General features: G+C 44.0%; 1 protein-coding gene across 2 annotated transcripts in view; it reads right to left on the bottom strand.

Annotated features, from left to right (window-relative positions):
* Positions 1-12471, bottom strand: part of MYL3 (myosin light chain 3) — a 37511-nt gene extending 25040 nt beyond the window's left edge. Inside the window, exons 1-2 of one of the 2 annotated variants that reach the window (XM_068933800.1) lie at positions 12290-12471; positions 11752-11891 (exon numbers count right to left, since the gene is read on the bottom strand). In XM_068933800.1, coding sequence (XP_068789901.1) covers positions 11752-11874 — 123 coding nt within the window. In that variant the 5' untranslated portion in view covers positions 11875-11891; positions 12290-12471. Of the gene's footprint in view, positions 1-11751; positions 11948-12289 lie in introns of those variants that run through there. The other variant, XM_009684148.2, reaches the window with a different exon arrangement.
* Positions 12472-14261: the final 1790 nt, after the last annotated feature.

Raw genomic sequence — 14261 nt, 5'->3', positions numbered from 1 at the left:
GGCTCGTGCAGCTGAACAGGGCTGTGCTGACTGATGCCCACTGAAAATCAGTTCTTGATTCTTAGCATTCACCAAAAAAAAAAAAAAAAAAAAAAAAAGCATTGCAAACTCTCCTGAGCCCTGATACTGGTGGCAATTACTCCTAGCTCTGGCTGGGATTCGGGGAAGCAACCAGCTTGTCAACGGGAGCCAGGCTACGAGCTGGCTGCATACCCTACACATAGCATAATGCTTTCCATTTAAATTTAGTCAAGTGTCTCTTCTCCCTGTCTGCTTTTTTAGGATTCAGATTGCAGATAGGAGAGAGAGGGAAGAGAACAATGCCATATAAGATGCACTCATACAACGAGACATGAAATTAAACTCAAGAAGGAAATTCGCTCAGGAGGAAGAAAAAAAAATCTGGGGATTATATTGGCATTGCCCCTCTACTAATATTACCACCATTTCCTTTCCCATACTGCCTTCCACATCTTTATATGGCTAGTATATGATAATTTTATACAGATAGATATCTACATACGTATAAAATAAAATACTATTAGGAAATATGCTTTGACATTGCTTTGTTTTCGCTGGTTTTCATAACATCTGAGCTTTAACCAGTCATTTTGCCACTTGGAAACCTTACAGTAAAGTCTAAGCAAACAGCTGAGTCTCTGAGCTGGGGGAGAAAAGAGGATGGAGGTGGCAGAGCTCAACATTTGTCTAACAGCAGAAAGCTGTGTAGGGTGAAGGCATTCAGAGCTAATGTAGCTTTAGGAAGGGCAGGGATTCATAGGGACCCAAAATATCGGTCGCCAGTGGGCTTGCACAGGAAAGTTGAAGGGCTCCTTCATTTGGGAGTCCAGATCTCTGCCATCCGCATCTGAGGGTGGTTGCCTGGGCCGCCTTTTGTAGGAAATGCAAGGTCAATGGGCATCTCCGGGGACATACCACCCTCGGCCCTGAAAGGGACAGGGACACCAGGGTACCTCTGCCTAAATGCTAACATCCTGGAAAAAATTGGGGGAAACACCAAGTTTCCGGTTCTGCTAAGAACCTCCCCATCCCCATCCTTCCTATGCCTACTTTTGACTTTTTTCTCCCTCTTCCAAGTTAAGATGGTTTATGAGAATGGTTAATTGGTTTATGAGAAATAAATAATCTGTCGCTATACTCCAGCTTTCCAGCAACTCAGGGAAAGTGAGCACTTTGGCCAGAGCCTCCTGCATGCTCTAAGCTGTGCATTTAATTCAAATTTAATGGTTAGTGCACGTTACACAAATGGTGATTAAAACCATATTGATTGAGGTTTAGCAGCTATGTGAGAAATGCAGATCTTATTACAGAGCTGCTCCATATCCAGAGTGTGCTTTTAATAACTTGCTGCTCATCAAGGGACAGATTGGAGAGAGGAAAAGGAACTGAGAGCAAAAGGCCAGACAGGGAAGCACAGTCAGTCGGAAAGATTATAAGGCTGCGGATTCAGGTGGCTTTCACTTATTTTCCACCTCTGGCACACACACCCATAACATGAGGCCTGCAGATTGATATATTTCTTAGTTCCCATCTATAAATCAAAGCAGACCTACCTTGCACACAACAGTAGACGTGCCAACAAGCCCATCGAGACCGACATTCACACCATGTGTCGGAGGAGCAGACAAACACACTGGCTGAGATCTCAGAAGATAAATTTCTCTGCTGAGATATATTGCCATAAGGGCTTTCTAGGTCAGGATCTACGGCAGAGACATGTGAAAACCCCAGAAGCTGCCCAAACAGGGTGTGCTTGTCATGCTCTCATCTCCCCTTTTTTAAACCCTACTGAGTTCATTCTGCGGCAAAGCAGAAGCAAACAACCTCTCATGTCCTAATTTGTCTGAGACAACGACTGAGAAGAGAAAATGAACCACAGGAGCAATAAGTGCTTTAAATCATCCTGCTGAGGGCAGTGCAAATCCTCTGGAACCAGCTCCTCGGTCTGCAAAATTTTGAAGGCAAGTGACCCTCTCTGTGCTTTATACCGATACGAAAAGCCAGCTGGGAAATACTACATAGAGACGAGTGCCCTATAAACGTGAGGAGAGACAGATAAAGATGTGAAATGCACAGGTATATAACAGGAAATATGGAGGGAGATGAAAGCCAGGTTTTGCAGAAAACCTCACTTCAGATGATTTCAAATAACCCAGTACAGCTGGGTTGCCCTTGACCAAGGTCTACTCAGTGCTGTAGCACTTTTTTCCTCTATTGGTGAAATAAAGTTGAGAGGAAATGGCATTTAAGACCCTTCTCTCTCCTCTATAGAAAGAGTCCTCTGTCCGTGACAGACCCTGGAAAACCATGTTCAGAAAATCCTGCTACGCTCCTGACTTTTGGGTGTCCAGCGACACTCAGAAAGCTCCAGGTTTTTGCTTTAAAAATGCCCAGACCTGAAGAACCAGCAATGCTGCAACTCAGCTGAGATATTCTAAATAGAAAAGAGCTTTAAAAACTTGACATATTTTCATTTCTACACCCCTTCAAACAAGGTGGGCTGTTTTCAGGTTAGTTTTTGGGTGGTTCTGCCCTGCGGATTTCAGACATTGCAGGAGAGTTATTTCTTTTTGCAGCTGCATAATGAAGACTTGGAAGAGTAAATTGCCCAGAAAATGAGTTGGGGCAGGGGTGGAATCATACTATTATATATTTTAGGGCAGGCATTGACCAATGTCAAAGCTTTGAGGGGAAAAATATCATTTTGATTAAGAATGAAAACAGGTTTGTTTTTTGTGCTTTACTTGCTGACAGTTTTAGACAGTTGAAAATTAGGAGAATACTTACTCCAGATTGGTCAAAATGTCCCATTCGCCCAAGCTGAAAAAAATTCAACCATTAAAAATTTCTGGGTCTTTTTTATGCAAGAAGGAAAGAACCTTCCAAAATTAATAACTGCTTCAGATGAAAAAAAAAAAAAATTGAATTTAATAAAAAAGCTGAAGCTAGTAATTTAGTGTATCCTTTTCAGATTTCAGATCCCGCCCCCTAAAAAACCCTTAGCAAAATCTGTGCACATTTGCAAAACATTCTGGTGTCACCAAACTGCGCTACACAAATCTCCTCAAAAAAAAATATTTTTATGAGAAATGTCACCCAGCTCTAAGAACACGAGAAAGATGTAAAGGTAGCCAGATTTTCTTTGGCCCAGAAAAATTCTTCTGGAAAGCTCCTCTCATTTCCAGCGCTGTTTGGTTTTGGCCCCAAGAATGGGCAGCACATACCGCAAAGAAACCTTTTTGCTGTATTTTGATACGAGCTTGCCTAACGTGTTACTACTTCTTCAACGTTTCAACTCGAGATAGCGTTTTGCTAGGAAGCAGCGAGGCAGCCAGTGAGAAGCAGCCCCTGTTTACGGTCTGAATAGCCAAGAGAGACGAAGTGTTATTACCATCCTCTGGTTCCCCCGAGGGGAACTGAGGCATAAACAGATATCAGATGACTGAATCATGATCGCCTGCAGGAAATCCAGAAATTGAACCAAGTCTGTCTCCTTAAGACAACCTTCCCCCTCAGCTTTTCAGTCTCATAGTTCCTTCCCTCATCCAACTCAATGTTGTTTTTCTTGCTTACCCATCATCATCATCTTTCCAAACCCATCAAGGCACGGCTCTGGACCTCACGCCTCTCCCAGGGGATGCTCCCAGCCCTGGGGGCTGCCGGCATCCTGCATCCCCTCTCAGATGAGAAGCTTCACCGGGTCCAGGCTACACGTCATTTCCTAAAGCTGAAATACGCCGTACTCTTCCAGGCACTGATTCACTTCTGTGAAGTAAGCTGCCAAATTCATGTCAGCCTGGTCCAGCTGCTTCTCCCAAAGGAGAAGGAAAGGTGCTTTCTCTGCTATTAAAAGCAGCCCCACAATGGCCAGCTTGGCAGGGAATGTCCTGTACTGCTGGAGTGACATGGACTGTGATAAATAAAGGAGAGAGTAAAAGAGCAGAGCTGCCTTTAGAAGTGTGTTATGGCAGCTTGGCATTTTAATTATGCTTGTCGCTGGGGTCCATCCAGAAGCACCAGAGCAAATTGCTAATGGAGTATTCTGAGCATGACCATTGCCTGGATTTTATGTGCAATACAGCCCATCTCAGGCACTGACTTCTGAGGAAAGACCTGCGGTAACTGAAGACAATAGCCTCATAGCTAGGGAGGGAGGTTTCTGAGAGGAAACAGAGACGGTGCTGACAGCCCTGACGGATTCCTCCAGCTGCAGTTCCCCTTCCCATGCACACATGTGCGCATGCGATGTCTGTAACGTCCCACCTTCATCCCTCCTGTTGCGTATAAGGAGTGAGGCAGGGCAGGAGAAAGCAATGCCGTTTACAGTAGGAGAGTGCATTGCAGCGGAGGTGAGACCTCGATGGACACAAATTTGGAGGGGGATTCTTCCAGGAGGACCTGGCACTGGTGGGACGATTCTCTTCCAGCTCCCATCCCAAGCAATCACCGCCTACCATGGCCCAAAGTCTCCAGACAAGTTCATTCCTAGGAAGAGGAGTCAACTCCCCCACAGCTTCATGGAGACCAGGGGTGGGGAGGAGGTGAGGCTTTCTTCCAGACGTGGTAGAGATAGTTCAGATCTAGGATCATGGGGGTCTGCTCTCGTTCATGGGCAGCCATAGCCAGGATTTTGGAATAACTCTGTCATTTGTGTTAGAGTGCTAGCAGGGCCTTGAGCAGAACAGCTAACATTCAGCTAATGTCTATACCATTGAGGAGCGCTGAAACTAGCAGAAAACCAAGTTGGTAGAGCTATATGGCATAGTACAAACCACACAATTTTACTGGCTTGGGTCCAGGGACTGTCCAGCTGCCAGTGCTTTACTGATGAGCACCAATTATTTGCAGTTCTTGTTAGCAGGGGCACAAAAATGAGCCGGCAAGGCTCTTGAACTGCACCTAGATTATGCCTTAAATGTCCCTATACCTCATTGTGCCCTCTTTACAGTCACTTTATTTGATGTAGCTTAGGTGCTTGTCTTAGGGTGGAATGGATAAACTTTTAAAAGCACCTTCTTCTCTTTAGTGACACTAATGGGAGCCTAATGAGACTAGCTCAGCCGTGAATATCTAACTTGAAGATACCTGAAATATCTGAATACCTGAAGACAGGTTTTCTTTTCACTTTTCTTTTTCTTTCTTATCAGGCCTGAAATGATTTTTCTTAACCCAAAACTTTGGGTTCAATAGAGCTTGAATGGGTCAAAAACTACAGACAAGACATGAGATTAAATGATTAAACAGACTTAAGCCCTATGAAACAAGTATCAGCCATTAAGTCACACAAAATGCCACCTGATCACGGAGGAGCCCTTTGGCCTCCACCACTCATTCCCATATTTCCATTTCGTGCAGGCTCAGTAAGATAGCTATCCAGTATTTACGATCTTCCTCTGGAGTTGGAGGAGTTCCTACCATTATTACACTGAATACGGGTTTATCTCTATGTACCTGAAGATATTCTACAAGACCAATGCAATTTTTGAGCACATACATACCTAAAAAGCGTTAGCAGCTTGCTAAATCAAAAAGAAGCCACACTAAGCTTTCACACCCTGCCAGAGCACCAGTCCACAGCAAGAATGGTAAGTCAGAGGCAAATCCCACAAAAATCAAAGGGAAAAAAAATTCCTGCTGAATCCCACGAGATTGCAATGGGGTCTCCTGTCTTTGCCAAGCTTTCAGTCATTTTTCCCTGGGGCATCCTCAAGGGCTCAGATTTCTCTGTGCTTGAGAGTCTCATGAAGAAATCATTGAGAGAGAAAGAGGCTCAGCTTGGGCTCATTTTAACCTGACAGGTGCCTGCCCACTTCAGAAACTGGCAAATATATAAGCACAGGAGGGAAATTCCTCTCTAAAAATACTTCTACTGAGATGCACCGTAGGCCAATAATAATAATGGTAATGCCAATGGGAATATGTAGCACCTGGGAGGAATGAAATCAAGAGGAAAAATAGGTTGGAGAGAGAAAAAGGTGAGAGGGCACTGGGAGGCTGAACCCATGCTGTAGTCACATTCAGCTGCCTTGACGTCTGATCTTTAGAAGCTCGGGGGTGTCGATTTAAAGACTTCCCCCGTCATCCTCGAGAAAGACTTGGCCAGACCTGAAAGGTTTCCGCGTGGGCTAAGACCTGCGTCTACCCGACAGCTTGCTAGAACATAACATGGAGCCTTCTTCCAAGCTGAACATGATGCATCTCACGCTAATCCTGCACCAGTTGTCTCTGCACCAGAGGGAAGATGTCCTAATCTGGCTCCTTTCATCAATGCACTGAGATTTGAATCGTGTCTGTGCTGGGATGTCCTAGCATCAGCTTCAACAGATGGCTTTCCTGCCGCCCTCCCCTCCTCCAAGAAAATGCGCCCTCTTTCCTATGTAATCCCTGTTGCGCCGTGCTTTTCTGGGGGCTTTGTACACCTCTCACTAGCCAGCTACCAGGTTAACCCCTGCCAAATGCCAAATTTCGCATACCAGCATAGACACACATCCATCAGCTCGCACACGGACTGCTGTCCTTACACATCCAGATAAAACAATTTTTCACCCTCAGAAACACATTCAAATGGGCCAACACGTCTGCTTCCTTATATTCACAACATCCTTTTCACCTAGCCCCTCACCCCTCTACACACACATACCCCCCCTTTCTTACACAAGAAATGGATGCAGCAAAATACATCTCCCTGTCGCACACAAACCATACTTCATCCTCCAGAGGTGTGCCCAAAACCTCTCATGCACCTGCAAAACGTCTAGATATCAGGGAACATGCACCAACTCTCCCACGCACAAACTCCCCAAAAACGTGATTGCAACGCCCCTGTCTCACTGACATACCCCTCTACACACAGAGATGCAAAGTTGTCACGTACAGTATCACACATTCAGACATTCATCGTTCCCATAAACTGAATTTCTTAATGGCAGACAAACCATTGTTTTTCATTCCCATGGACGCTGATACAACACATTTACCCCACAAAGAAAACCCCTTTCACCCACAAAATAACACCTGCTCTGTAATTCACCACTGTGAGACCTTCTCACCTTAACTCTTACAGCTTTCCCCCATGTTCAAGCCTTCCCAACTGCCTCTGAAATACAGTCATTTCAGTCACTTCAGCCTGAAATGAATTCTTCATATAGGCACCTAAAACCACGCCAGCAATCTATACTAGCAGGGCGTTTGATAGCCTTCAACATAGTCATAAGCATAGTCCGTGCTTCGGGGTGAAGACGCAAGCCAGACAGGACCTCATCGTTATTGGTGCCTGCCCGTTTCCCTTGTGGCTGCTCCCACCCCCAGCTCCCTGCACCTTTTCTTGCGGAAAAAGGGAAGGAGCTTTTATTTTTTGTATCCTTGCAGGTGTTCAGAAGCCTGCAGGGCTTTCTGAGGAGAACAGGTTTCACAAGGCCCCAAGATCACAGTACTCCAAAAAATAAGCTATGCCTGTTTTATTTTTATTTTTCCCCCCCAGGCACCTGTATTATCGCATACTGCTACAAGAAGCATCTCAAAAGGCAACCCAGGAAAATGTAGTTATTAAGCCTAACTGCACAGGGTGTCCCTTCCAAATGGTGGAAGGGACACCATTGGTGGTGTCCCAAGTGGTGCCCCTTCCAAATCCTCACGTATGCCAACCGTGAGGCCTCCATATGGCCTTTTTGTACCCAGGGATCACTGGACTGTGGGTACGCATCAGCTCAGCTAACTTTAGCTGTTGAAATGTTGACACTCAAAGAGTTGTCTCATTTCTCGCTTTAATCAAAAGATTGGCATCTCCCTAGGGTGATTCGATCCATCCCATTATAGGTGTCCGGCACTGCTGCATTGAATAACCTTCTAGAGAGCTTTTTTTTGCTGATTATAGATGATCTGTTGAGGGTCAGTGACCGGTTTTCCAAAGGCTGGGTGAGCTAATCCAGCTTTCTGTGTTCATCAGGCTAGAAGATTATTTTATTCCTGTTTAGCATCAACCTTATTAATTTTAATGAGAGTAATTTTTTTTTTCTGGTAAAACGTTTCCCTGTTAAAAGACAACAGTCAGATGGCAATAAACAGTGGATATATGAAAAATACAGTCTCCTTGCTCCAGAAACTCTTTAGGACGAGCTCTTCCCCAAAGGAAAGAGGTTCGAGGAAAGTTCCAGTGAAACCTTTTCTCGTTTTTCTTTTAAACTTCCTCACAGGCTGAACCAAAGAATTACGGAAATAAAAACAACATCTTTTCTGTGAGTTTCAAACAATACTGAAATCCGTTCAGACTCTTTTGCAAATGTCTAAGTATTGGGCCAAATCCTATGAGGATGTTTATATATCATTAAAACTCTGTAAGGTAACTTTAAAACTTTAGAACAACTCCGTTTACTTATGGAGGCATAACTCACATCTAGGGCACCGTAGCTGAGAACCATAAATATAGACCCCACCCTTGACCAGGAAGCAGCCAGAGAAACACAATGGGAAAAATTTGATATGATTTTGGACTATTATTGTGCAAGTAGAATGTAACGGTGAGGGAAAAGAAAATAAGAAGTAATTTTCCCTTCCACATAAATATTTTCATTTTGAGATGTTTTTTAAGCCTACAAAACTGAATGGCAAAAGTTAAAAGCTCTAAATACAAAACTGCATAATACGATCTCAGAATAAATATTGATAATTTGAGATATTCCATCAAAACATTGCGTTTTGATAACTTAGCATTTTGTTTTGATATAGGTTTGTTTCTGTCTCAGTTTTTAGCTATACATTATCTCCTGCATGAAAAAAAAAAAAAAAACAAAACAGTTTCACCCTGGAATGCTGAAATTGGATGTTTGGAGAATTTCAAAACTCATCAAAGCATTTTTTTCAAATGCTGTACAATGATCTGGGGAGGTATTCTGATCTACACCAGATGGCCTGAGCTCCACCAGAGCTAGGTTTATGAAACAGGAAGCAGTATATTTGCCAGACCCAGCCCTTGTGCGCAAATAGCTTCAATTTTGACAAAAGCACTTTTGATGAAAAACATCTAATTGAAAAATTCCCAGGAAAACTTCTCTAGAGAATATCATCTCTCTTTGCTATGAGTTTTGGGAAGCAAACCAGCCCAGACCCAAACCATATATTTACGAGTGCTTTCCTTGTCCAGTTCTGTATATATCAGATAACAGAATGTTCTCCACAAAGACCAGGAGGTGTTACCATGGGAGTACTGGATTTACTTATTCTAAAAAACAAAACAAAAATACCCCACTCAACTCAATACATATTTTTCAGGGCTTTAACAAGCTTTGGGAGAGTCCATAATTTTAAATTCCTCTGGAAGGAAAAGTAATAACTTGGATGGAGAATTGTGCCGAATGAATAATGTTCTGCTTTTTTTTTTTTTTTAATGCAGAAGTGAATTGATTTCAAATCCTATTTGGATAAAAATATGTTTGATGATTTTGAAATTGGGCTGTCTATAAGTGTGCATGTCCATTTTTTTGAGCGGTCCTAGCATTTTTTGTTGGTTTGGGTTTTTTTTTTTTCTCATTACAACTCATCCCACTACTGGACTTAGCTGCCCTCCATACCGCAATAGCATAGTATCCCAGTTGAATGCGAGTGTGTCCTCTGAGAGAGGTTATTGCAATTGCCCTCTCCTCCTCTTATAGCGCAGGAATTTTAAGCACAGAGACATTAACAAAGAGCTGTATCCCACCACATACCACTTGCCCAAGGTCACAGAGGAAGTCTTTCTCAGAGCATGGCACTAACGTTGGTGTCAATAGTCTAAACACTATGCTAAAAATTAATTCCTGGTACACCGAATTCTACTTCTTGATATAGTAATAAATAATTGCTCTTTTGCATCAGTATTTAAAATGAAAAGTTTGAAGGTTTTTCATGGTTCAAGCCAGAAAAAAGCCCCTCTGTGTGCTTCCTTTGTTAGGAAACACAGGCTATAAGAACGAATCCCATGCAGAAGAAACAAATGGTTTCAACAGCCCTTGTGATTTACTAGCCACTTAGAAGACCACTTGTGGGGTGCTCAGGAGCCATACTGAAGAGGTAGAATAACTTACTCACTTGCTCGGGTAGCTTTTCTATTTGTCCGAAGGAGAAACTTTATCTTTTTAAGCTAACAGGAGAGGCTCACGGAAACATTTCTCCCTCGCATAAGCTCTGAAGAGCTGGTCCCATCAATAGGCAGGGAGCCCTGTTGCTTTTCCTACTCCGTCTCTTTGGTTTTATCTATTCTCGTCTTATCTTCTCAGGCTTACTCTAAACACTGGCCAGGACTCACCCCTGAGTTACCCCGTTTCTTGTAGGCAATGGGATAGAATTCAGCTAGTGTAAATCGATTAAGATAATTATGTTTATTTACACCACGTAATCACCTGACCCAAATCCTCACATGAGAAAAGCCTGTGAGATGCTGCAGAGCACCCTCTCTTTTCCCCTACTTAAAGGAAAGCCTTATAATGCCTTGCAGTGTCCACGAATCACAAATATTTACCGTGCAAACAATATGGGAAAGTCATTCCTGAAGACGTATGCAGGGGTTTCTGACATTTCCTGTGAATATGTATAGTGCAGAAAGAGCAAAGTGGAATTAGTCATTTTCAGAACTTTATTGGCTTATGTCGTTTTTATAAACCAAGAAGCCACCCTCTGATAGTCTGCTTCATGGTCATTTTTGTGGGCATATATTACCTCTTTCTCCTCTTAATTCTTTGAGGGAAATCTCTTTTGATAAAAAAAAGTCACCCTGAGCTATCTGCTGAAGAGTCAACTCCCATGGGTAAAAACACTTGAAGGGGAAACAGATTTCCAATATCATTTCACTGGAATCACCTATTTCATAACTTCAAAATCGTGACCTTTCCTAACTGTTGGCAGTTCCCTGACAGCGGGTGGTTCATTCTAAGGGCAACGGGATGTCAGTCATGCAGCTCAAGGACTCTGATTTCCATGGCCAAGAGCAGTGGCCCAAATTCACTCAAAACCTATTTCGGAAGTGCCTTTGCAAATACATTCTTGCCCCTGTGCCTACAACCAAGACTTCAGAAAACCCATTGAAGCCAACAGTGGCTCTTTCCAACAGAGTACTCTGAGAGAACAGGAGCGGGAAAGGGCTCACGTCTCTTGAGGAAATCCTTGGAAGAAACCCTGAAAGCAAGAGATCATTCAGGAAGCCTACATTTTTGCCTGAGTTTCTCTCTGCTTTCCAAAAAACACTCACAAACAGTCCCTTTGACAGTCCATTGGGCTTTTCTGGAAAACCACAGGCAGTCTCACTGGCTCATGTTAAGGAAGTCCCAGGCTTGTTTCTTTGCAGAACATGCCCTGTGATATTGAAGCAAGGTCTACCTAGTGCATTGCAGGCAGGCACAAATGATCCAGCCCATGCTCGGAACCCACTTCTACCCACCAGGTGGCCTTGGCCGCTGGCTAGTCAGCACCCAGCTCAAAGTACCGTCCAGGCTTCTCGATATCTACCTGCAATATCCTCTGCGCAGCATCTCCAAGTTTCTCACTGAGATCAGTGAAGCTCGTGGGAAATGCAATTTGTCACTTTGAGAATGAGAAGGGACAATCTGGGCAATCCCCTTTGCTGCTCACCCTGCCCAAAACCAAGTGCTATTTTCAGAGAGAGTCATCTCAGCAGTCAGTGCAGCACGGCCAGAACCACCACCAACCCAAGCCCCACGAGCCCTGGCTGCTCCCTCCTGTACCGGGTTAAGACATACATACTTTGACAGAAGCTGGGTTAAATTCAACTTCTTTTGGGGGCTCTGGTTCTGGTGGTTTGGGCGCTGGTTTGGGTTCTTCTTTCTTAGGTTCGGCCTTCTTAGGTTCAGGCTTCTTCGGGGGCATGTCGGTTTGCTAGTGGGCTGTTTTAGAAAAGGAGAGAAGCAGACAGACAGACAGACAGAAAAGAGGTTGCTGCTGCAGGATAAATCACCAGCACAGGTCTTTATCTCTGTCCAGTCTCTTAAAGTCACACATTGTGTCACTCTCAGACCTGTCACATGCCAGGGCTTGCAATAGGGCCACTGCTATAAAAGGACAAGACATTTACCGGGCTATTTTAGAGCAGTCAGATAGGGCATTGTTACGAATTAGCACTTAAATGGAAAGAGAGTTTGGGGATTTTAGGGCTGAGGCTGGCACCGGCTCAAACATTTTTAGTGTGTGTGTGCATGTGCGTACGTGAGCAAGGGGGAGGTCGGGTTATGCTCCCGATCCCATCGGTGGATTTTATGCTTCCCAGCGCCGTGCTGCCACTTACCTTCCCAGTTCACATATTGCTGAACATCTTCACTCACGGCCTCTGCTGTGCCACGGTTCACTAAAAGACAAGCATTGGTTTACATTTAAGCATGAGATGGTGCAATATGGGAAGCCAGCCATCGTCATATCAACTGGTGCTGAAGGGGATTCATGTCCCGGATCACTCACTGGTCTTTTTCTAGGAAAGTGCAAAGAATCAGTATTGCTTCTAGCAGCCTGCATCTAACACAGAGCAGGGGTACACACATATGGGCACACTCACACACGTGCACACACACAAAATCAGGGGTAATCCTGGGTATCTGTGGGTAGATCCTTATAGCTGAGATTTTCCAGACCGTTTCAGGGACTTGAACGCCAAATTCCTAGTAAAATAGCTAAGATAAAGATGTCCGTTTGAGGCTTTTCTAATCCTAGCTTTATTTTGACTTATCTAAACCCCTCAAAGCAAAATGGAGTTAATAATTTTCAGATCTTTTTTTGCTTATGCCATTTTTCTAAATCAAGAGGTCACTTCCTGCAAATTCGTTTCATGGTCGTTTCCACATTGCCTAGGATTTTTTTTTCCTTGAAAATGTCATCCCTTGTAACAAGACAACCAATCCCCAAATTGAAATGTATACGGCAAGGGAAGCTACACTAATGTTTCAAATAAATATCAGTTAAATCACAGATCTCTCCTTCTTTTACTGAGTTAATACGTCATCCTGGTAATCTACCAGTCAGATCCCTTTGAGAGCTGCTTTGTCTGATACCGCTGCTAGCTTGAACCCTAAGTGTCTGCCTGTCTGTAGCTCTTTATTATTTGAATAGCTCCGCTGGACAATTGCTTGTGCTTTATCCCGGCCAGCTGCTCCTAAATTGTGGTACGTCCATTACTGGCAGTACGATGCGGCTTTAAAGTGGAACATGAATACTGCACAGAAAGCTGGCCATCCACTTCAAACTCTCAGCTGGTTGCTGTCTCTACCACAGCTTTAGCAAGTACAAACAGTTCGGGAATCCCAGAGAGACTGGACGGACAACGGCTTCAGATTTGTACACCGTACAGTGCAGTTTCAGGTCCTACTTGGATCAAAGCCTGCTTTCTGGTTTCAGATTTCAGGCAGTGCCACAGTATTAGAAATAAATATATGGCTGCAAGAATATTATAATTACCAGGGTAATGGTAACTACCCTTTTTCTTTGTGTTTTATGGACAACGGGGGAAAAAAGTAATTTTACTCCTCTAATCAAAGGGAACCCTTAGGGGACATCTACTGTAACAGCAACCCTGAGTTGCTTCTCACCAAACTATCTCTAAATGAATATATCAGGGGTGCTCTAAGCCAAAATGCCAGGGCTCACTCTTCGTTTTCCAGCTGTAATTCTGCCATATCTTCTTGGTGGTCTTTTACCCTAGCTTTCAGCTGAACCGATATGACCTTCATACCTTCTTCACTTGGAGATCCCCATGCAGCTTCAAGTCCTGTTCAATGGACTTTCTTTTCTTTCCTTTCACGTATGAATCAGATTCCTGGCTAATGCTCCCCTATATCCCTCTACCGCATCACGTGTCTCCCTCTTTTCTCTGCAGAGAGGGTGAAAGGGATTTAAGCTTCTGGCCGGCTGAAGGAGGGGAGAAGCACACCGCAAGCCAGCTCTTCTTGTCAAGACCAAACACCAAAACCACTGGCCTTTCCCATCTCTTTCTGCTCTATTTGGTCCTGCTGGAGGACCCTGTCCCTACTGGCCTTCATCACTCCCTTTTGTCTGCAGTTACTTCTCTTCAATGCAGGAAAGGCAAGATGAGAAGTGAAAGAGGCAAACCCAGACCAACGAGCTCAGACAAGGCTCCTTTCCTCTACCTTTTTGCCACTCACGGACACCCTCCAGGGCAGGAAAGGGCACCTCAGCCACCTTGGAGCAAAGCTCAGCCTAGCTCTCTCGTCTAATGGTAGAGCACTGACTCTAACGATGTCTCCAGTGCC

This window comes from Struthio camelus, chromosome 2 (assembly GCF_040807025.1).
Source record: "Struthio camelus isolate bStrCam1 chromosome 2, bStrCam1.hap1, whole genome shotgun sequence".
In the NCBI taxonomy this organism is placed as follows: Eukaryota; Metazoa; Chordata; class Aves; order Struthioniformes; family Struthionidae; genus Struthio; species Struthio camelus.
Note: the sequence above shows the minus strand (reverse complement) of the source record. Positions and strands in the feature narration are given on the sequence as shown.